The 24,153-nt window shown below is 41.3% G+C and overlaps 1 protein-coding gene across 3 annotated transcripts in view; it reads right to left on the minus strand.

Annotated features, from left to right (window-relative positions):
• VPS26A (VPS26 retromer complex component A) overlaps positions 1-24,153 on the minus strand; it is a 55,259-nt gene that overhangs the window by 22,810 nt on the left and 8,296 nt on the right. For 2 of the 3 annotated variants that reach the window (XM_053582276.1, XM_053582275.1), the window contains exon 2: positions 17,005-17,154. In XM_053582276.1, the coding sequence (XP_053438251.1) occupies positions 17,005-17,154 (150 nt within the window). Of the gene's footprint in view, positions 1-10,903; positions 10,969-17,004; positions 17,155-24,153 lie in introns of those variants that run through there. The other variant, XM_053582277.1, reaches the window with a different exon arrangement.

Raw genomic sequence — 24,153 nt, forward strand, 5'->3', positions numbered from 1 at the left:
ACTGACACTCTGTCTGAAAAAAAAAAAAAAAAAAAAAAAAGGCAGTATGGCGGCGCCTGTGGCTCAGTCGGTAAGGCGCCGGCCCCATATACCGAGGGTGGCGGGTTCAAACCCGGCCCCAGCCAAACTGCAACCAAAAAATAGCCAGGCATTGTGGCGGGTGCCTGTAGTCCCAGCTACTTGGGAGGCTGAGCCAAGAGAATCACTTAAGCCCAGAAGTGGGAGGTTGCTGTGAGCTGTGTGAGGCCACGGCACTCTACCGAGGGCCAGAAAGTGAGACTCTGCCTCTCCAAAAAAAAAAAAAAAAAAAAAAAAAAAAAGGCAGTATAATTCATCAAATGATGTGCCTAAACTATTGATAGAGTTTTCCCATCTTAATGGTAAATTGTTTATGCCAGCAGCAATGAAGCCTTTAGAGCAAGTAGTGATGAAATTGTGAAAGGCATTTTCCACAGCTTGTTGAGACTTGAACATTCTTTTCTTGCAAGTGGTCCAAAGGCTGGAAGAAGTGGTAGTTGGCTGATGCAAGGTCTGGTGAATATGGTGGATGACAGAGAGTTTTTCCAAGTCTACCTTCTGTAGCTTGAGCATCCTTGTTTGTGTGACATGTGATTCAAGCATTGTCTTGCAAGAGGACAAATCTCGGTTGCTTAATTTAAAGCAACCTCATCCTTATAACTGATTAACCAGGTTCACGAAGCTGTAGTGGATAATACCAGCACTGGACCACCAAACAGATACCATTAGTTCTTTTGATGAATATTCAGTTTTAGACCGTGTTTTGGCACTTCATCTTTATCCAACCATTGTGCTGAACACTTGTAATTGTCAATAAGAATCCATTTTTATCATGCATAACAGTATGATATAGAAATAATTCACCTTTATGCAATGACAGCAAAGAAAGGCAAGCTTCAAGATTTCTCTTCTGACCCTCATTTAATTCATGCAGAACCCATCTATCCAGCTTCTTTACCTTGCTGTTTGTTTCATATGGTTCAGTATTGTTGGAATAGTACCATCAAACCTTGCTGATTCACACCCAGGTTAAGATGGCTTTGCCTCCAGCTTTTAGCTCATCATTATCCACCTTGGTCTCAGGTCACCCATGCGGCTCATTTTCAAGATTAAAATCACCACAATAGGGCGGCGCCTGTGGCTCAGTCGGTAAGGTGCCGGCCCCATAGACTGAGGGTGGCGGGTTCAAACCCGGCCCCGACCAAACTGCAACCAAAAAAAATAGCCGGGCATTGTGGCTGGTGCCTGTAGTCCCAGCTACTCGGGAGGCTGAGGCAAGAGAATCACTTAAGCCCAGGAATTGAAGGATGCTGTGAGCTGTGTGAGGCCACGGCACTCTACCAAGGGCCATAAAGTGAGACTCTGTCTCTACAAAAAAAAAAAAAAGAAAAACCAAAAAAAAATAAAAAATAAAATAAAATCACCACAATAGAACTTGTGAAACCACCTGTGTGTTCACTAGCCACATTTTCCCAAACACTTCGTTGATATTTCAAGCATTTGCACTGCACTTGTTTGATATTTGAAAACAATGCAATTTTTTTACTTACCTATGACTTTGCAAAAACTGATCTAAAAAAAATTTGAAATATAATCACAAGACAAAACATGCATTTGAAAGAATGAGGATGTACCTTCACAATAAAACAAAAAACCCAGTAAGTGTCACAGTGAAATGTCAGAGATAACTGTCAAACTTAGAATTTAAGAAAATCAGACATTTCATACTTAATAACCTAATAAAAAGAACTCTTGGCCAGGCAAGGTGGCTCATCCCTGCAGCCACCACAGCACCCAGCTATTTTTTTTTTCCCCCAGAGATGGGGTCAAATGCTCAGATTCGTCTCCAAACTCCTGTGCTCAGGCAATCCACCCACCTTGGCCTCCCATAGTGCTAGAATTACAGGCATGAGCCCCCGCACTCAGCCTTCTGTATATTTTTTACAAAAAATGAAGACACGTTATTGTGTAACCTCTTTTACACACTAACAGTAACTGTACAATCTTGAACAAGTTATTAAACCTCTGAGCTAGCATTTCCTCATCTATAAATCAAAGAGTTTTGAGAAGAATAAAATGAATCATTGTGAAAAACTCAAAGGAATACCTAGGTTATAGCACATATTCAATAAATATTGCTATTATACCAAACCTCTTTTCCTGTCAATAAATACAGGTCTGTCTCATCACATTAATGGCTATAAGCATTTAATGGTTATTTATTACATCATAATTTGGGGTAGTTTGGACATTGACATGACTTTAAATTTTTGAATATTATAAACAGTCCAATGTACAAAGTTGATTATCTTAAGATAAATTCTTATCAGGAGAATTCTGGGGTCAAATTATTAGCAAGCTCAAGTATTTCCAGCTCTATACATTGTGAGTGCACGGTCATTCTGTCCCCTCATAGTTGGGTGATGTAAGAGATTGGTTCTAGAGAAAATGAATTTGATCAAAAGTAATCTTTGTTACTTCCAGGATGGGGCATTTAATTGCTTAGGAGAGACCCTGTAGAAATCTCCATCCACCATGATGAATGTAATGTTCCAGATGGTGGCTGTTCATCAGTGGTTATGAAACAAAGCAAAGCATTCACTCACTTGACCCACAAAGGACATGTTCCCTGGGCAAGAAAGAAACCACCATTACTTCAAGTCACTGAGTTCTGGAGCTATCTGATAATACAATATAATCCAGCCTATCTTGGCTACTATAAATGATATTCACTTTTTTAGTTTTTTACACATATCACTAAACTGCCAGAATGGCTTACACATGGGTCTTTTAAAATCTCAGGTCAATTTCTGGGTAGATAGCAACACAGTCTTTGAATCTACCTAGATCCCCGCTTAAAAACAGACAGATGAATTAGACAGCAAAACCAAAAAAGGGAGGACCATATTCACCTCCCTACAGACACACAAAAAGTATTCCTACATTCTCAAAATACAATGAGTAGAAACAAACCATTAATACCTGTAAAACCTGCATGATACCAGTGGCTGCAAGGTAAGGAAGAATAAAAGGCAAGGGATAGAGTCTGATGGACCAACAAACCCCAAAATTGCTATCATATATTCACTAACACACATAAAGCACAAAGAATTAGAGCTAAAACTGGAAGGGGTTTTGCACAATCCAATAGTAAGTAAACTTTCAAAACTAACCAGCCAGGTCTACCATCTAGTATAGGTGGTTAGAAAACTATCCTAAACCAAACCTTTAAAAGTTCAGGAAAATATAATTTCACCTAAAAATATCAAAGTCAAATCCCATACCAAGTTATTTTAAGAAAAAAGTGAAGGAACATATTAACATCTCTACAGACAAGACAAATCAAAACTGTAACTATTTCAAAACAAGCTATAAAATATTCAGAAAATGATCCAATAAACTTTATGTTGAGAAATAAGAAAAGAATTAGGAACAAAAAAATCATTTTGAGCCCAGCCATGGTGAATCTTGCCTGTAATCTCAGCACTTTGGGAGGCTGAGGCAGGAAAACTGCTCCAGGACAGGAGTTGGAGACCAGCCTGAGCAACACAGCCAAGACCCTGTCTCTACAAAAAATAGAAAAAAAAAAAAAAATCACTGGGTGTCGTGGTGTAAGTTACTAGGGAGGCTGAGGTGTGAGGTTCACTTGAGTCCAGGAGTTTGAGGTTGCAGTGAGCTATAACAATGCCCCTGTACTCTAGCCTGGGTAGCAGAGTAAAATCTTATCCAAAAAAAAGAAGGAAGGGAAGGAGGTTGGCAGGGAGGAAGGAAAGAATCATTTTATAATAGAAATGAGGGTATATCCCATGCACAAATAGCTGAGATGTCAGAAATCGAATTCAGAATCTGGATAGCAAATAAGATCAAATTAGAATTCCAAGCAGTAACCCAAAAGATATCTCAAGAATTCAACGAATTCAAAGACCAAATGACCAAAAATTTTGACACATTGAGACAAGAAGTTGCAGCCCTCAAAGATCTGAGAAACACAGTAGAATCCCTCAGTAACAGAATGGAGCAAGCAGAAGAAAGGATTTCTGACATCAAAGGAAAAGCTTTCAAATGCTCCCAAACTCTTAAAGAGGAAGAGAAATGGAGGGCAAAAACAGATCACTCTCTCAGAAAGCTCTGGGATAATTCGAAGAAAACGAATATTCGTCTTATAGGGATCACCGAAAGCGACAAAGTGGCTTCACAAGGCAGAGTCTCTTCTCCATGAGATTATGAAGGAGAACTTTCCAGACATGGCAAGAGATTCTGAAATTCAGATAGCAGACAGTTTCAGAACTCCAGCAAGACTCAACCCAAATAAGACATCCCCCAGACACATCATAATCAATTTCACTAAAGTTAATATGAAGGAGAAAATTCTGAAAGCAGCCAGACGAAAGAAAACCATCACCTACAAGGGCAAGAATATTAGAATAACTGCAGATCTCTCTGCTGAAACCTTCCAAGCTAGAAGAGGATGGTCATCGACTTTTAATCTCCTAACACAAAATAACTTTCAACCCAGGATCCTGTACCCAGCTAAACTGAGTTTCATTTATGATGGAGAAATTAAATACTTCAATGACATTCACATGTTGAGGAAATTTGCCATAACTAAACCAGTTCTCCAGGATATTCTCAGACCTATCCTCCATAAAGACCAGCATAATCCTCCACCACCAAAGTAAACCCACCCAGAAAATTTTGATCAAATTCCAACTTCCACAGTCGCAAAAGGATTAAAAACGTCCACTGAACTCTCGAAAGGCTTATCAATATTCTCAATTAACGTGAATTGTTTAAATTGTCCTCTAAAGAGGCACAGGTTGGCTGACTGGATACAAAAACTCAAGCCAGATATCTGCTGCATATAAGAATCACATCTTACATTAAAAGACAAATATAGACTCAAGGTGAAGGGATGGTCATCTATACTCCAGACAAGAGAAAAAAGCAGGCAATGCAATCCTATTCGCAGATGCAATAGGCTTTAAACTAACCAAAATAAGGAAGGATAAGGATGGACACTTCATATTTCATAAAGGTAATACTCAATATGATGAGATCTCAATTATTAATATTTATGCACCCAACCAGAACGCACCTCAATTTATAAGAGAAATGAGACATGAGCAACTTGATTTCCTCCAGTTCCATAGCAGTTGGAGACTTTAACACCCCTTTAGCAGTGCTAGATAGATCCTCCAAAAAGAAGCTAAGCAAAGAAATTTTAGATTTAAAATTAACGATTCAACATCTGGACTTAACAGACATCTACAGAACATTTCATCCCAACAAAACTGAATACATATTCTTCTCATCAGCCCAAGGAACATTCTCCAAAATCGACCACATCCTAGGCCACAAATCTAACCTCAGCAAATTAAAAAAAATAGAAATTATTCCTTGCATCTTCTCAGACCATCATGGAATAAAAGTTGAACTCAATAACAACAGAAACCTGCATACCCATACAAAACCATGGAAGCTAAACAACCTTATGCTGAAGGCTAGATAAGTTATAGATGAGATTAAGAAGGAAATCACCAAATTTTTGGAACAAAACAACAATCAAGACACGAATTACCAGAACCTCTGGGATACTGCAAAGGCAGTCCTAAGAGGGAAATTTATAGCACTGCAAGCCTTCCTCATGAAAACGGAAAGAGAGGAAGTTAATAACTTAATGGGACATCTCAAGCAACTGGAGAAGGAAGAACACTCCAACCCCAAACCCAGCAGAAGAAAAGAAATAACCCATGATCATATCAATGTACACAGCTATGATTTAATAAAAATAAAAATAAAAAAAAAGAAAAGGAATGGAGAAGCATGAATCCTATGTACTCAATTTTGATATGAGGACAATTAATGACAATTATGGTTATGGGGGGGGAACAGAAGGAGGGAAGGAGGGAGGTGGGTGGGGCCTTGGTGTGTGTCACACTTTATGGGGGCAAGACATGATTGCAAGAGGGACTTTACCTAACAATTGCAATCAGTGTAACCTGGCTTATTGTACCCTCAATGAATCCCCAACAATAAAAAAAAAAAAAAAAAGAAAGAAAAGAAATAACCAAAATCAGAGCAGAATTAAATGAAATTGAAAACAAAAGAAACAACAGATCAATAAATCCAAAAGTTGGTTTTTTGGGGCGGCGCCTGTGGCTCAGTCGGTAAGGCGCCAGCCCCATACTGAGGGTGGTGGGTTCAAACCCGGCCCCAGCCAAACTGCAACCAAAAAATAGCCGGGCGTTGTGGCAGGAGCCTGTAGTCTCAGCTACTCAGGAGGCTGAGACAAGAGAATCGCTTAAGCCCAGGAGTTGGAGGTTGCTGTGAGCTGTATGAAGCCACGGCACTCTACCTAGGGCCATAAAGTGAGACTCTGTCTCTACAAAAAAAAAAAAAGTTGGTTTTTTGAAAAGATCAATAAAATAGATAAACCTTTGGCCAACCTCACCAGGAAAAAAAGAGTAAAATCCCTAATTTCATCAATCAGAAACGGTAACAATGAAATAACAACAGACCTCTCAGAAATTCAAAAAGTCCTTAACGAATACAAGAAACTCTACTCTCAGAAATATGAAAATCTGAAAGAAATTGACCAATACCTGGAAGTACGCCATCTACCAAGACTTAGCTAGAACGAAATGGAAATGTTGAACAGGCCTATATCGAGTTCTGAAATAGCATCAACTATACAAAATCTCCCTAAAAAGAAAAGCCCAGGACCAGATGGCTTTACATCAGAATTCTACCAAACCTTTAAAAAAGAACTAGTACCTATATTACTAAATCTCTTCCAAAATATAGAAAAAGAAGGAATATTATCCAACACATTCTACGAAGCAAACATCACCTTGATCCCCAAACCAAGGAAAGACCCAACAAGAAAAGAAAATTATAGACCAATATCACTAATGAATATTGATGCTAAAATACTCAGTAAGATCCTAACAAACAGAATCCAACAACACATCAAAAAATTATACACCACGACCAAGTGGGATTTATCCCAGGGTCTCAAGGCTAGTTCAATATACGTAAATCTATAAATGTAATTCAGCACATAAACTAAAAAATAAGGACCCTATGATTATTTCCATTGATGCAGAAAAACCTTTAGATAATATCCAGCATCCCTTCGTGATCAGAACACTTAAGAAAATTGGTATAGAAGGGACATTTCTTAAACTAATAGAGGCCATCTACAGCAAACCCACAGCCAATATCGTATTGAATGGAGTTAAATTGAATCGTTTCCACTTAGATCAGGAACCAGGCAAGGTTGCCCATTGTCCCCATTGCTCCTTTTTTTTTTTTTGGTAGAGACAGACTCTCACTGTACCACCCTTGGGTAGAGTGCCAGGGCATCACACGGCTCACAGCAACCTCTAACTCTTGGGCTTAAGCGATTCTCTTGCCTCAGCCTCCTGAGCAGCTGGAACTACAGGCGCCCACCACAACGCCCGGCTATTTTTTTGTTGTTGCAGTTTGGTTGGGGCTGGGTTTGAACCCGCCACTCTCCGCAAATGAGGCCGGCGCCCTACTCACTGAGCCACAGGCGCCGCCATGCTCTTTAACATTGTAATGGAAGTTTTAGCCATTGCAATTAGGGAAGAAAAGGCGATCAAAGGTATCCACATAGGGTCAGAAGAGATCAAACTTTCACTCTTCGCTGATGATATGATCGTATATCTGGAAAACACTAGGGATTCTAGTACAAAACTTTTAGAAGTGATCAAGGAACACAGCAATGTCTCAGGCTACAAAATCAACACCCATAAATCTGTAGCCTTTATATATACCAACAATAACCAAGCCGAAAAAACAGTCTCTATTCCTTTCACAGTAGTGCCAAAGAAGTCCTAAACAGAACTCTATTCCTTTCACAGTAGTGCCAAAGAAGATGAAATATTTGGTAGTATACCTAACAAAGGACATGAAAGATCTCTATAAAGAGAACTATGAAACTTTAAGAAAAGAAATAGCTGAAGATGTTAACAGATGGAAAAACATACCATGCTCATGGCTGGGAAGAATCAACATTGTTAAAATGTCTATACTACCCAAAGCAATATATAATTTTAATGCAATTCCTATTAAAGCTCCATTGCTATATTTTAAAGATCTTGAAAAAATAATACTTTGTTTTATATGGAATCAGAAAAAACCTCGAATAGCCAAAACATTACTCAGCAATAAAAACACAGCAGGAGGAATCCTGCTACCAGACCTGAGACTGGACTATAAATCGATAGTGATCAAAACAGCATGGTACTGGCACAAAAACAGAGAAGTAGATGTCTGGAACAGAATAGAGAACCAAGAGATGAATCCAGCTACTTACCATTATTTGATCTTTGACAAACCAATTAAAAACATTCAGTGGGGAAAAGATTCCCTATTTAACAAATGGTGCTGGGTGAACTGGCTGGCAACCTGTAGACACTGGACCCACACCTTTCACCATTAACTAAGATAGACTCTCGCTGGATAAAAGATTTAAACTTAAGACATGAAACTATAAAAATACTTGAAGATAGCTGGGTGTTGTGGCAGGTGCCTGTAGTCCCAGCTACTCGGGAGGCTGAGGCAAGAGAATCGCCTTAAGCCCAGGAGTTGGAGGTTGCTTGAGCTGTGTGAGGCCATGGCATTCTACCAAGGGCCATAAAGTGAGACTCTGTCTCTACAAAAAAAAAAAAAAAAAAAAAAAATACTTGAAGCAAGTGCAGGGAAAACTCTTGAAGGAATCAGCCTGGGTGAATATTTTATGAGGAGGACTCCCCAGGCAATTGAAGCAGTATCAAAAATACATTACTGGGACCTGATCAAACTAAAAAGCTTCTGCACATCCAAGAACATAGTAAGTAAAGCAAGCAGACAGACCTCAGAATGGGAGAAAATATTTGCAGGTTATACCTCCGAAAAAGGTCTAATAACCAGAATCCACAGAGAACTCAAACGTAGTAGCAAGAAAAGAACACGTCATCCCATCTTAGGGTGGGCAAGGGACTTGAAGAGAAACTTCTCTAAAGAAGACAGACACACGATCTACAAACACATGAAAAAAAGCTCATCATCCTTATTCATCAGAGAAATGCAAATCAAAACTACTTTGAGATATCACCTAACCCCAGTAAGAGTAGCCCACATAACAAAATCCCAAAACCAGAGATGTTGGCGTGGATGTGGAGAAAAGGGCACACTTCTACACTGCTGGTGGGAATGCACACTAATACGTTCCTTCTAGAAGGACGTTTGGAGAATACTTAGAGACCTAAAAATAGACCTGCCATTCGATCCTATAATTCCTTTACTAGCTTTATACCCAGAAGACCAAAAATCACAATATAACAAAGACATCTGTACCAGAATGTTTATTGCAGCCCAATTCATAATTGCTAAGTCATGGAAGAAGCCCAAGTGCCCATCGACCCACAAATGGACTAGCAAATTGTGGTACATGTGTACCATGGAATATTATGCAGCCTTAAAGAAAGATGGAGACTTTACCTCTTTCATGTTTACATGGATAGAGCTGGAACATATTCTTCTTTTTTTTTTTTTTGTGGTTTTTGGCCAGGGCTGGGTTTGAACCCGCCACCTCCGGCATATGGGACGGGCGCCCTACTCCTTGAGCTACAGGTGCCACCGGAACATATTCTTCTTAACAAAGTATCTCAGGAATGGAAGAAAAAGTATCCAATGTACTCAGCCCTACTATGAAGCTAAATTATAGCTTTCACATGAAGGCTATAACCCAACTATAGCACAAGACTATGAGGAAAGGGCCAAGGAAGGGGAAGGGATGGGGGAGGTTAGGGTGGAGGGAGGGTAATGGGTGGGGCCACACCTAGGTGCATCTTAGAATGGATACAGGCAAAACTTACTAAAGGCAGAATACAAATGTCTATATACAATAACTAAGAAAATGCCATGAAGGCTACATTTAACAGTTTGATGAGAATATTTCAGATTGTATATGAAACCAGCACATTGTACCCCTTGATTGCACTAATGTACACAGCTATGATTTAACAATAAAAAATAAAAATAAAATAAATAAAAAAGAAATGAGGGTATACTAGAAGGAATACAATAACAAAAAAACATAACAGGCTTGGCGCCTGTAGCTCAGGTGGCTAAGGCGCCAGCCACATACACCTGGAGCTGGCGGATTCGAATCCAGCCTGGGCCCACCAAACAATGACAACTACAACGAAAAAATAGCCCGGTGTTGTGGCAGGTGCCTGTAGTCCCAGCTACTTGGGAGACTGAGGCAAAAGAATTGCTTAAGTCCAAGAGTTTGAGGTTGCTATGATATGAGCTGTGACGCCACAGCACTCTACCAAGGGCGACATAATAAGACTCTGTCTCAAAAAAAAAAAAAAGGCAATGGTTTATGTTGGTTTTTCTTTTTTTGTGTGAGACAGAGTCTTGCTGTGTCCCTCCCCAACACCCCCAGTAGACTGCAATGGCATCATCACAGCTTACTGCAACTCAAACTTCTAGCTCAAATGATCCTCGTGCCTTAGCCTCCCACGGCCAGCTAATTTTTCTATTTTTAGTAGAGATAGGGTCTTTTTCTTGCTCAGGCTAGTCTCCTGACCTCAAGCAAACTTCTTCCATTGTCTTCCCAGAGTGCTAGGATTATAGGCCTGAGCATTAGACCATGCTTGCCCAAAACAATGTCTTAAAAATAGAAAGTGAAAAGAAATTTTAGAGAGATAAAAAGATTCAAGAAAAATGGACTAATACTGAGTAAAGTCAAACAAGATTCAAAATGCTGGTAATAAAAGAAAACCAAAGCAAAGGAATGGAATAAAGACTAGTGGCTGTAATTCAAGACAACTCTTCTTTAAAGAAAAGCTATTTTAAGGAAAATACATACCAGGGATCTGAGACTATCACCCCAGAAGAATAACATCAAGACACATTCTAGTAAAATCACTGGACCTTAAAGCAAAAGAAAAAGAAATCCTTTGGGTATCAAGGCAAAAGGGCATGCCAAAGTTATAAGGAAAATTAAATTAGGTTTTGTCAAGAATACTCTATGGCAAAAGACAATGGAGTAAAAGATTTCAAATACTCAGGAAAATGTAAGCTAAGCTTAGTAGATTCAAAAAAACTAACATTCAAGTATAAAGGACACAAAAAAGCCATTATCAACATGCAAAAACTTAGGGAATATTGTACTTATGAGCATTTCCTGAAAAATCTTTCAGCCTCTATTAACCGGAGAATGAGTTCAGACAACAAAACAACTAAAGAGAAAGACAAAGACATAAGGACTGGTGGTGAGCATTGTAACACAAGGACTAAACGAGGGCTAAAAAGAAGACCATATAGTACACAATGACTATATGTTCTGACAATGTACTTATGGTGCACTATATGAAATGAAGGTAAAACAGACAGCAGATGCAAAATAGTTTTGTTGTTGTTGTTTTTGGCCAGGGCCAGTTTTGAACCCACCACCTCTGGTATATGGGGCCGGCGCCCTATTCTTTGAGCCACAGGCGCCGCCCCTAGTTTTCTTTTTCTTTTTCTTTTTTTTTTTAGACAGAGTCTCAAGCTGTCGCCCTGGGTATGGCATCACAGCTCACAGTAACCCCCAACTCCTGGGCTTTAAGCAATTCTCTTGCCTCAGCCTCCCAAGTAGCTGGGACTACAGGCACCTGCCACAACACCCGGCTATTTTTTGGTTGTACTTGTCATTGTCTGACAGGCCCAGGCCGGATTTGAACCTGCCAGCTCTGGTGTATGTGGCTGGCGCCTTAGCCTCTTGAGCTATAGGCGCCACCCGCAAAATAGTTTTTAACTAATTTTATAATCGTATTAGTAGTGGTAATATCAGCATTGTTATTCTAAAACTATTACATATATAATGTGGGATAAAGCAAATGAGTAAATTATGGGATATGCTAATTGCATTTTCCCCCTATGCCTTTGAAAGCCAGGATTCTTGGTATAGAAGAGAGGAGATACAGAAGTAATATAAAAGAGGTTAAAGTAAAAAACCCTACCAGTGTATGGTGCACCATGATCGCATTAATGTACACAGCTATGATATAATAAAAAAAAAAAGGAAAAAACCCTATAGTTCTGAAATTGAAGAATAAATGACAATATTAATTCCTGAGGTGTTTTAGTTCAGGATAAAATCTATCTACTGAAAAGTCTAGAAACGATAATCAACCCAGTAGCAATGAACATTCCTAGCATGTAATTATGGTCTTGAAAGATCTAGCTGAGTTCAGGTCTGAAGTAGGAAATGTGTTAAAACAGCCCCAAAGTGGAAACATTCCAAATGCCCATCAACTGGTGAGCAGAAAAATAAAATATGATATTAGCCATAAAATGGAATACTAGTCAGCAATTTAAAAAATGAAATATAACAAATGCTACAGTATGGATGAACCTCAAAAACATTATATTAAGTGAAAGAAACCAGATAGGAAAGACCACACATTTTATTCCATTTATATAAAATGTCCAGAATGGGTAAGCTCATAGAAACAGAAAGGAGATTAGTGGTTGTCAGGAGCTAGAAGGAGGGGATGGAGAGTGACTGCTAATGGTATAGGGATTTTTTTGTTTAGATTAATAGTGATGGTTGTACAACTCTGTAAATTTACCTTCAATTTTAAGTATACTTAAAATAGATAAATTTTATGCTTGAAGACCCTGTCTTGACAGGAGGGGAGGGGAAGGAAAGGGAAGGAAGGGGGTAAGACAGATATAAGAATAAGAAAGTTTATTACTATAAAAGTCAGCATGGTGGCTACTTTTGAGGGAAGGGGGCTATGACTGGGATAGGACATATGGAGTAGCTCACAAAGTTCTATTCCTTGACTTAGTTGGTGATTACAAGAAAATATACCTTCTATGTATATATACATTTTTAAAGGAACAGAATATTGTATTTTTTAATAAAGATTTTTATCTTGTCCAAAGCTGGAAAAAAAAAAAAAGAAAAGAAAATATACCTTCTAATTACTTTGTGTGGTTTTGTACATGGGTTTTGTATAATAAAAAAGTTAAAAATAAAAATAATTGGCTCGGCGCTTGTGGCTCAAGCAGCTAAGGGGCCAGCCACGTACACCTGAGCTGGCGGGTTCAAATCCAGCCCGGGCCCGCCAAACAACAATGACGACTGCAACCCAAAAACAGCCAGGCGTTGGCGGCGCCCGTGGCTCAAGGAGAAGGGCGCCGGTCCCATATGCCGGAGGTGGCGGGTTCAAACCTAGCCCCGGCCAAAAACCACACACACACACAAAAAAATAGCCAGACGTTGTGGTGGGCGCCTATAGTCCCAGCTACTTGGGAGGCGGAAACAGGAGACTCGCTTGAGCCCAGGAGTTTGAGGTTGCTGTAAGCTATGATGCCACAGCACTCTACCTAGGCAACAGCTTGAGGCTCTGTCTCAAAAAAATAAAAATAAAAATAATCTCAGGCCAATAAAAAGATTCAAGGTACATAACTTTTGAACAGAAAAAATTTACCTATAAGAGATTTGATTGTTTTTTTTTAAAAAAACAATCTATAGGGTGGCGCCTGTGGCTCAAGGAGTAGGGCGCTGGTCCCATATACCAGAAGTGGTGGGTTCAAACCCAGCCCCAGCCAAAAAAAAAAAAAACAATCTATAATGATTAATTAGGTCCACATATGATTTCTAGCAATTCCAAACTATAATTTTTTTCCAAATTATAACTTTAAATTGGCCCACATGATACAAAGATTACTTTGAACTAGACAGGAATATTCTCTACTAGATTAAAAACAGTAAGTAAAACAATAAAAACAGTAAATAAATAAATATTTAGTGAAAGCCTGTTATACAATTAACACTATATTTTAAGGAACCTACAGAACACTCTAATCCCAATCTTAAAGAGCTTACAACTTAGCAAGACAGATACTCCCTTGTCCTGCCTATGAATGAAATATCTAAGATACTGGGCGGCGCCTGTGGCTCAGTCGGTAAGGCGCCGGCCCCATATACCGAGGGTGGCGGGTTCAAACCCGGCCCCGGCTGAACTGCAACCAAAAAATAGCCAGGCGTTGTGGCAGGCACCTGTAGTCCCAGCTACTTGGGAGGCTGAGGCAAGAGAATCACTTAAGCCCAGGAGTTGGAGGTTGCTGTGAGCTGTGTGATGGCATGGCATCTACTGAGGGCCATGGAGTGAGACTCTGTCTCTCCAAAAAAATAAAAAGAAATATCTAAGATACTAGCAGGTTCAATCTCTCCCTAGAATGAAGATTAGACTATATTCCTACCCAACCCATTAACAAGCTGTCTTTTTCCATAGGCCGAACAATACTTTTTCCTCTTCTTTCATTTTACATGTTCCACCCTTTTTTTTTTCTGAGACAGAGTCTCACTTTGTCACCCTGGGTAGAATGCCAGATCACAGCAACCTCCAACTCTTGTGTTTAAGCAATTCTCTTGCCTCAGCCTCCCAAGTAGCTAGGACTACAGGCGCTGCCACAAGGCCTGGCTATTTTTTTGTTGCAGTTGTCATTGTTGTTTAGCAGCCCCAGGCGGGGCTCAAACCTGCCAGCCTCTGTGCATGTGGCTGGCACCCTAACCACTGACCTAACCGCTGAGCCCCACCCTTTTATTTTTTTGAGTCTTACTCTGTCGCCCCAGGTAGAGTGCAATGGCAGCATCATCATAGTTCACTGCAACCTCATACTCCTGGCTCAAGCAATCCTCCTGACTCGGTCCTCCCAGTAACTAAGACTGTAGGCACACGCCACCACACCTGGCTAATTTTTCTTTTTATTGTAGAGACGGGGTCTTGTTCAGGCTGCTCTCAAATTCCTAAGCTCAAGCAATCTTCTTGTCTTGGTCTCCCGGAGTATTAGGATTACAGGCATGAGCCACCACACTTGGCCTTGTTCCATCCTTCTGATGATCCCTGTCTGATTTCCTTTACGCCTCTTTCTTTTTTTTTTTTTTTGGAGACAGAGTCTCACTACATTACCCTGGGTAGAGTGCCATGCCGTCACCGCTCACAGCAACCTCCAACTCTTGGACTTAAGCAATTCTCTTGCCTTAGCCTCCCAAGTGGGTGGGACTACAGACGCCCGCCACAATGCCCAGCTATTTTTGTTGTTGTAGTTGTCATTGTTGTTCAGCAGGCCCAGGCCGGGTTCAAACCCACCAGCCCTACTGTATGTGGCTGGCACCCTAACCACTGAGATATGGGCACCAAGCCTATGCCTCTTTCTCTCCATCTTTTTTTTTTTTTTTTGCAGTTTTTGGCCGAGGCTGGGTTTGAACGCACCACCTCCAGCACATGGGGCCAGCACCCTACTCCTTTGAGCCACAGGCGCTGCCCTTCTCTCCATCTTTTTAAAGGAAGAGTACAGGGATGTAAAGTTGAAAACCAAAAAATTCATTTTCAGATACAACACTAAAAACTCAATTGGTAATATGGCAAAGACCAGAACAGACAATGCAGAAAAAAAGTAACCTCAAAAAGTTAATAAACCAAGTTTCAAACTCTTTAGTAACCAAAGAAATGCAAAATAAAATAAGATCATTTTTGCCTATCAAAATAGCAAGAATTAAAGTGATGATATTGAGTGTTGCTTTGGGTGAAACAAGACACTACAAGTCTCATCCTGTGTTGCTTTGGGTGAAACAAGACACTACAAGTCTCAACCTGTGGGTTGCAACCCACAGGGACTGTATTAAAGGGCCGCAGCATTAGGAGGGCTGAGAACTACTGCCATAAGTGGACACATAATTTAATACCAAAAAATGTGTTTAAAACCTTCAAACATGGGCAGCATCTGTGGCTCAGTGAGTAGGGCGCCAGCCCCATATACCCAGGGTGGTGGGTTCAAACCTGGCCCCAGCCAAACTGCAACAAAAAAATAGCCAGGCATATGGTGGGCGCCTGTAGTCCCAGCTACTCGGGAGGCTAAGGCAAGAGAATCGCCTTAGAGCTGGAGGTTGCTGAGCTGTGATGCCAGGGCACTCTACCAAGGGTGACACAAAGTGAGACTCTGTCTCTAAAAAAAAAAAGAACACTTCAACTATTCATGTCTTTTGGCCCAGGAATTCACTTCCAGGAATGTATTCTAAGGAAATAATCTTATCCTACAGAAATCTATAGAAAAATGTATGTATATGATATCCCTATTACCAAAGATATAATGGTACACTAAAAGCCATCCAAAAGCCAGAAACTACTTAAGTATCCAACAATTGGGAAAAAGTATACTTAATATACTATACATACATGCACTATAGTGTATATACATGTGTATACATATATATAAACAATCATTAATTGATGCAGGGAGATAAGAAGGAAATACACCTAAATATTAACAGTATATTATTTCCACATGAGACTATATACTATTTTATTTTCTCAAACTATCTACCACCATTATATATTATTTTAACAAGCAAAGGAGAGAATATCCTAATATTTTGTATTTTCAAAATTATTTCAAATGTTTTGTTGCTTGTGTTTGTTATCACCATTGTCTAGTATTGCTGAATAATGAGTATTGATCATAGCCCCTAAAATATAAGGATAATTTTATACAACACTGGATAAGAAAAAGGGGGAAAAAGTAAAACCTTATAGAAAGATCATAAATGTATCTGACCATGCAGAGATACATTCCAAAAGTACTTACGTCCTCCACAGAGTAACAAGAAATGAGATCAACAGACAAGAAAAATAAACTTTGGGTGGATCACAGCCCCATTCTGGAGAAACTGAACCAGACAGATGCACAGTCACAAACATAAAATAATGCATGAAATTTAGAGACTCTGCCCCGGAAGCCTTCCTGAGTAAGAATCTTTCCTATAAACACTTTAATCAATCAAGGATTTAACTGACCTTCAGAAAAAAAATTTCCAACTTTTAATAAAATTGTTCAAACTTAGGAAAAACAGATGATTCTGATGACTTATTCTAATATCGTATAATTAGGTAATTTGCCAAGCAAAAGATTTACCTTCCCTGAAACAGATTCTCCATCATAGAAGAGATAGTGTTTTTCCACTTTGCCATCTTCAGTTTTCATTTCTGCCGTTTTCCTGGTTTCTCCATCATTAAGGACAATATCAATCTCGCAAATCGGACCAAAAAAGCCTCCAAGAAAACTCTGAAATAAAATGAAAATGCTCATAACTATGTTTAATAACTATATTTTGTAACCCAATTTTAATTACCTATAACCTACCTGTGAGGGTGCACATCTGTGAGTTCACAAGAAAATGATAAGAACTTATATCAAATACCACATCAAAACTGAACAAATTGGCGGCACCTGTGGCTCAGTGAGTAGGGCGCCAGCCCCGTATGCCGAGGGTGGTGGGTTCAAGCCCAGCCCAGCCAAACTGCAACAAAAAAATAGCCGGGCGTTGTGGCGGGCGCCTGTAGTCCCAGCTGCTCGGGAGGCTGAGGCAAGAGAATTGCGTAAGCCCAAGAGTTAGAGGTTGCTGTGAGCCGTGTGACGCCACGGCACTCTACCCGAGGGCGGTACAGGGAGACTCTGTCTCTACAAAAAAAAAAAAAAAAAAACTGAACAAATTGAGTATAATGATGTACATAGTTAACAGTACTGTACAAGTAAAAATTTATTGAGAGTGGATTTCATGGATTGAGAGTGGATTACATTTACCACAAAAAAAGACAATATTAAACAAATTTAAGCATGTTATGCTTCTATTCTTAAAATTTACACAGAGAACAATCTCCTGTGTCATCCCATATCCCTTACTTTGGCCTGCACAATAGCAAAAGTGATTTTTTAAAAAAAAATTCAGGGGCGGCGCCTGTGGCTCAGTCGGTAAGGCGCCGGCCCCATATACCAAGGGTGGTGGGTTCAAACCCGGCCCCGGCCAAACTGCAACCAAAAAATAGCCAGGCGTTGTGGCGGGTGCCTGTAGTCCCAGCTACTTGGGAGGCTGAGGCAAGAGAATCGCTTAAGCCCAGGAGTTGGAGGTTTCTGTGAGCTGTGTGAGGCCACGGCACTCTACCGAGGGCCATAAAGTGAGACTCTGTCTCTACAAAAAAAAAAAAAAGAAAAAAAAAATTCGGGCATCATTTCTTTTTTAAAAATCCTTCAATGCACTAGTGGGTGAATAAATTGCAACAGCAAGATTAGAAAATAGTTGGGTATTATCTAGTAAAGTTGAAAATGTACATATTCTGTAACTTAGCCAATTCCACTCCTAGGTATATATTTTAGACATAAACTCATATACATGAACCAAGAGACAACTATAAGAATGTTCATAACTGGGCGGCACCTGTGGCTCAGTGAGTAGGACACCGGCCCCATATACCAAGAGTGGTGGGTTCAAACCCGGCCCCAGCAAAAACTGCAACAAAAAAATAGCCGGGCATTGTGGCGGATACCTGAAGTCCCAGCTACTCGGGAGGCTGAGGTAAGAGAATCGCCTAAGCCCAAGAGCTGGAGGTTGCTGTGAGCTGTGATGCCACAGCACTCTAGCAAGGGCGACAAAGTGAAACTGTCTTTTTTTTTTGCAGTTTTTTTTGGCCGAGGCTGGGTTTAAACCCACCACCTCCAGCATATGGGGCTGGTGCCCTACCCCTTTGAGCCACAGGTGCCGCCTGTGAAACTGTCTCTTAAAAAGACTTCATGTCTCGGGAGGCTGAGGCAAGAGAATCACGTAAGCCCAGGAGTTGGAGGTTGCTGTGAGCTGTGTGACGCCACGGCACTCTACCGAGGGCGGTACAGTGAGACTCTGTCTCTACAAAAAAAAAAAAAAAAAAAGACTTCATGGGCAGCGCCTGTGGCTCAAGGAGAAGGGTGCTAGCCCCATATACCGAAGATGGTGGGTCCAAACCCAGCCCCGGCCAAAAAGAAAAAAAAAGAATGTTCATAACAGCATAACAGCATTGTTCAAAAAGCATCAAACAATCCAAATATCAATGAATCAGAGAATAGATACATAAATTTTCGTACATATTGATACCACGGGAACACCAAACAGCACCAGAATCATAGAGCAATAACTACACACAACAAGGATGAATCTCATACACATAATGTCAAGTGAAGGAGGACAGACACAAAAGGAATACATACTGTATGATTGCACATGTACAATAAGCCAAAAACATGTGACGTACATTATACAAGGGATACTACAAAAATTTTGATACACAAAAATTAAAAACAAAATCATTTTGATTATTATATTGTCTCAAAATAATAACATTTCTACACAATTTGTATTCTGTAAACCATTTTTGAAAGCACTCTTTCCGGGCGGCACCTGTGGCTCAGTGAGTAGGGCGCCGGCCCCATATGCCAAGGGTGGCGGGTTCAGACCCAGCCCCGGCCAAACTGCAACAAAAAAATAGCCGGGCGTTGTGGCGCGCACCTGTAGTCCCAGCTGCTCCGGAGGCTGAGGCAAGAGATAATCGCTTAAGCCCAGGAGTTGGAGGTTGCTGTGAGCCGTGTGACGCCACGGCACCCTACCCGGAGGCAGTACAGTGAGACTCTGTCTCTACAAAAAAAAAAAAAAAAGAAAGCACTCTTTCCACTCGTTTTCTTCAAATGATGTAAGCTTACTTTCATAGATGTGAACAGCTACTTCAGAGCTGCAGAACTTTTTCCATATATGCAATTTTTTACTGCAGGGAATAGGAAATAATCACATGGGGCCAGGGGGTTGAGTCATAAATTTAACTCCGTGGACTCTGGGAATGAATGGTGTGATGCTGACTGTGAGGGCAGACATATTGTCATGGTACAAGATGGTCCCCTGAAGACCTGTCCTTGGCCATTGTTCCTTGAAGCTTTCTGAAACTTTTGGTAGACATTCTATTATGTACCACTAAGTAGTAACAAGTCCTTTTTTCTCCAGAGGAACAGATGTGACATGACCCACTTTGGGAAAAGAAAGTTGCCACACCGTTTTCTTTCTGACATTTTGGGGCCACTTCACTTTTATTGGTGAATCTTCATGAGGAAAAATCCACACTATTGATAGATAGATATATTTTTTTCACCATGTTGTCCTGGGTAGAGTGCCATGGCATCACAGCTCACAGCAACCTCCAACTCTTGGACTTAAGTGATTCTCTTGCCTCAGCCTCCCAAGTGGATGGGACTACAGGCACCTGCCACAATGCCCGGCTATTTTTTGGTTGTAGTTGTCACTGTTGTTTGGCAGGCCCGGGCTGGATTCGAAACCACCACCTCTGGTGTATGTGGCTGGCGCCCCAGCCGCTGAGCTACAGGCGCTGAACCTATTGATTGATATTTATTCTTTGGATCAAACTGGTAAATCCAGGTTTCATCACCAGTAACAATGTCAGAAATGTATCTAGACTTGCCGCGACTTGCTCATCCTCCATCCTCCACAGACAGAGACAAATTAGGCCCTCCCAGCAACACCGATAAGCAGAGCAAGTTGCAACTTACACAGGTAAATCAGAAAGGATGCTGCCATTGACTGTTTCTTGGATGTGAAATAATGGATCATAAGATAGTCTGTCTCAAAGCTTTCATAGAGACCTTCAGAATATTAGAAGTCAGGAAGTGGTTGAAAGAAAGCACAAAGGGGCAGTTTCTGGGGTGGTAGTAATGTTCTGTTTTTTCTATCCGAGCACTTGGCACTTGACGTATAAGTATGCTTACTTTGTGAAAATTCATCAAGCTAGGGGGCGGCGCCAGTGGCTCAGTGAGTAGGGCGCCGGCCCCATATACCGAGGGTGGCGGGTTCAAACCCAGCCCTGGCCAAACTGCAACAAAAAAATAGCCGGGCGTTGTGGCGGGCGCCTGTAGTCCCAGCTGCTTGGGAGGCTGAAGCAAGAGAATCGCGTAAGCCCAAGAGTTAGAGGTTGTGGGCGGCGCCTGTGGCTCAGTGAGTAGGGCGCCAGCCCCATATGCCGAGGGTGGCGGGTTCAAACCCAGCCCCGGCCAAACTGCAACCAAAAAATAGCCGGGCGTTGTGGCAGGCGCCTGTAGTCCCAGCTGCTCGGGAGGCTGAGGCAAGAGAATCACGTAAGCCCAAGAATTAGAGGTTGTGGGCGGCGCCTGTGGCTCAGTGAGTAGGGCGCCAGCCCCATATGCCGAGGGTGGCGGGTTCAAACCCAGCCCTGGCCAAACTGCAACAAAAAAATAGCCGGGCGTTGTGGCAGGCGCCTGTAGTCCCAGCTGCTCGGGAGGCTGAGGCAAGAGAATCACGTAAGCCCAAGAATTAGAGGTTGTGGGCGGCGCCTGTGGCTCAGTGAGTAGGGCGCCAGCCCCATATGCCGAGGGTGGCGGGTTCAAACCCAGCCCCGGCCAAACTGCAACCAAAAAATAGCCGGGCGTTGTGGCGGGCGCCTGTAGTCCCAGCTGCTTGGGAGGCTGAAGCAAGAGAATCGCGTAAGCCCAAGAGTTAGAGGTTGCTGTGAGCCGTGTGACGCCACAGCACTCTACCCGAGAGCGGTACAGTGAGACTCTGTCTCTACAAAAAAAAAAAAAAAAAAAAAGAATTAGAGGTTGCTGTGAGCAGTGTGACGCCACGGCACTCTACCCGAGGGCGGTACAGTGAGACTCTGTCTCTACAAAAAAAAAAAATTCATCAAGCTATATACTTGTGCTCTTTTCCATAGTTTACTTCAATTGTTGTTATACACTCACACAATGTATTCGGTATTGTGGCCTACATATATCTGACCCTCTCCATCTCTCCAGCCATTCAGCCTCAGATGACTGGAGTTTTTTTGGCAATAGCTTATTACATTTGCCAGTATTCTTCTTGTCCTAGAACCAAAGTATCCTAACTAAATGTCAACCTTTTGAGTTTCAGTTTGATTCACCTCCTTTATGAAGCCTTCTCTTGACTTCCGAATCAAAATTGGATTCGCCGGGCAGCACCTGTGGCTCAGTCGGTAAGGCGCCAGCCCCATATACCAAGGGTGGCGGGTTCAAACCCGGCCCCGGCTGAACTGCAATCAAAAAAAAAATAGCTGGGCGTTGTGGCGGGTGCCTGTAGTCCAAGCTACTCGGGAGGCTGAGGCAAGAGAATCGCTTAAGCCCAGGAGTTGGAGGTTGCTTGAGCCGTGTGACGCCACGGCACTCTACTGAGGGCCATAAAGTGAAACTCTGTCTCTACAAAAAAAAAAAAAAATTGGATTGGCCAACTTAAGTCTCACAAGGCTTATCTGGTACATGACTCTCCTACTGAACTGTAAGCTTCATGAGGACAGATAGCTTATTCTTTGCTCATCTAAGACAATGTATGGCATTTAGTAGAAGGCATCTCAATACTTGCTGAATGTTAAATTAATTTTGAATAAACACATACCATGTAATAATAAATACACAAATGTAAATTAGCTGAAATCTGGGAGAATTGGTGAGACTAGCCTTTTCCCAGCAAATGAGCTTTGATATAGCAGCAAAGTAGGGCATGGAACTTGGGCTAAATCTTATTTTAGTTATGTCCTCAGGTGACAAGGTTAACAGCAAGCAAGCTAATGACCTCCTAAAGATATATGGGCACTAAGTGATACTATGGTCAAATGAGACAGAGTTATTCTAAATCCTATATTAACAAAAGGGACTATAATTTTAAGAAACCAACTAAAGGAACTGCCAGATTAGTACTTTTGAAAAAAGCAAACATTCTTTTTTTTTTTTTTTTTTGTGAGGCCACGGCACTCTACCGAGGGCCATGAAGTGAGACTCTGTCTCTACATGTACGATAATATTTAGAAATAAACTTATCCTACATCAAGCACACAAAGTAAATTCAGTGTGAGTTTAAAATGACATGCTTTTCTTCCAGAGGCTTAAGAGGCTTGGACCCCCACCCCCACCCCGTTACTCGCAGAGTTAGGCTTTTTTTTGGAATTGTAAAATTCCTTAGGCCTTTTCTCTGAAGCAGTACACCCCGTGAAGCCTGAGATCCAAGGGCATGCCGCCCTCAGAGATACAGGGCCAGAGGGTTGACGTATGTTAACAACATATCGTCAGAGGTCTATAGGTACTCTGCCCTGAGGGAAAGACACAGTCGTTACTTCATACTGAGTCAACTGAGTGAATGTTTGAAGATATTCTTCTATTAACTCTGTTCCCCTATAGCTGCTTTCGTCTTTGTGCCCTGCTCGGAAAACTAGTCACTGTTTAGAGGAAGGGATTTACTACACTAGTGGTTACATTGATATGATAAATATTTCCTTTCAAGTTAAAATTCAGCTAATAGATAATGGATGAGGTGTGTACGTGACTGGAAGAGTATAAAACTTAAACTTGGAATAAAGAACTTTGCTATATGCCATCCCACGGTGTATAGTCTGTTTCTTGACTTAATAATTACAGGAGCGAGTTCATACCTAGAGCAAAGCTGCTGCTCGTTCGCGTCTCGGGTCGCGCAACACTACAAAAAAAAAATAATAAATAAGGGATTCTTTGATGGGTTAAAGCGACGAGGTTTTGTCTATCTAAAAAGGCTTGGACGATGAGGAAGCCTGTAGGTAGGAGACGAGCCACCGGAGGAGGTGGGCCAGCAAACATTCTTTTTGCAAGATGTTTTAATGTTTTCTGGCAACATTACAAATAACACAATCAAATTTTAACCAGAAAACGAATACTAATCAGAAAACTACTCTAAATTAATTTAGAAAAGCGAAAATAAAAAATATCTTTTTTTTATGGCAGGTGCCTGTAAAAAAAAAAAGAAGTATCTTTTTTTTTTTAGAGACAGAGTTTCATTTTGTCACCCTCGGTAGAGTGCTCTGGCATCACAGTTCACAGCAACCTCCAGCTCTTGGGCTTAGGCGATTCTCTTGCCTCAGCCTCCAGAGCAGCTGGGACTACAGGCACCCACTACAACGCCCAGATATTTTTTGTTGTTGTTGCATTTTGGCCAGGGCTGGGTTTGAACCCACCACCCTTGGTATATGTGACTGGTGCCCTACTCACTGAACCACAGGCGCCGCCCGAGAAATAGCTTGCTTGTGTTTTTTTGAGACAGAGTCTCACTTTGTCGCCCTCAGTAGAGTGCCGTAGCATCACAGCTCACAGCAACCTCCAGCTCTTGGGCTAGGGCTATTCTCTTGCTTCAGCCTCGGAAGTTGCTGGGACTACAGGCACCCGCTACAATACCCAGCTATTTTTGTTGCAGTTGCCACT

This window comes from Nycticebus coucang, chromosome 3 (assembly GCF_027406575.1).
Source record: "Nycticebus coucang isolate mNycCou1 chromosome 3, mNycCou1.pri, whole genome shotgun sequence".
Classification (NCBI taxonomy): domain Eukaryota; kingdom Metazoa; phylum Chordata; class Mammalia; order Primates; family Lorisidae; genus Nycticebus; species Nycticebus coucang.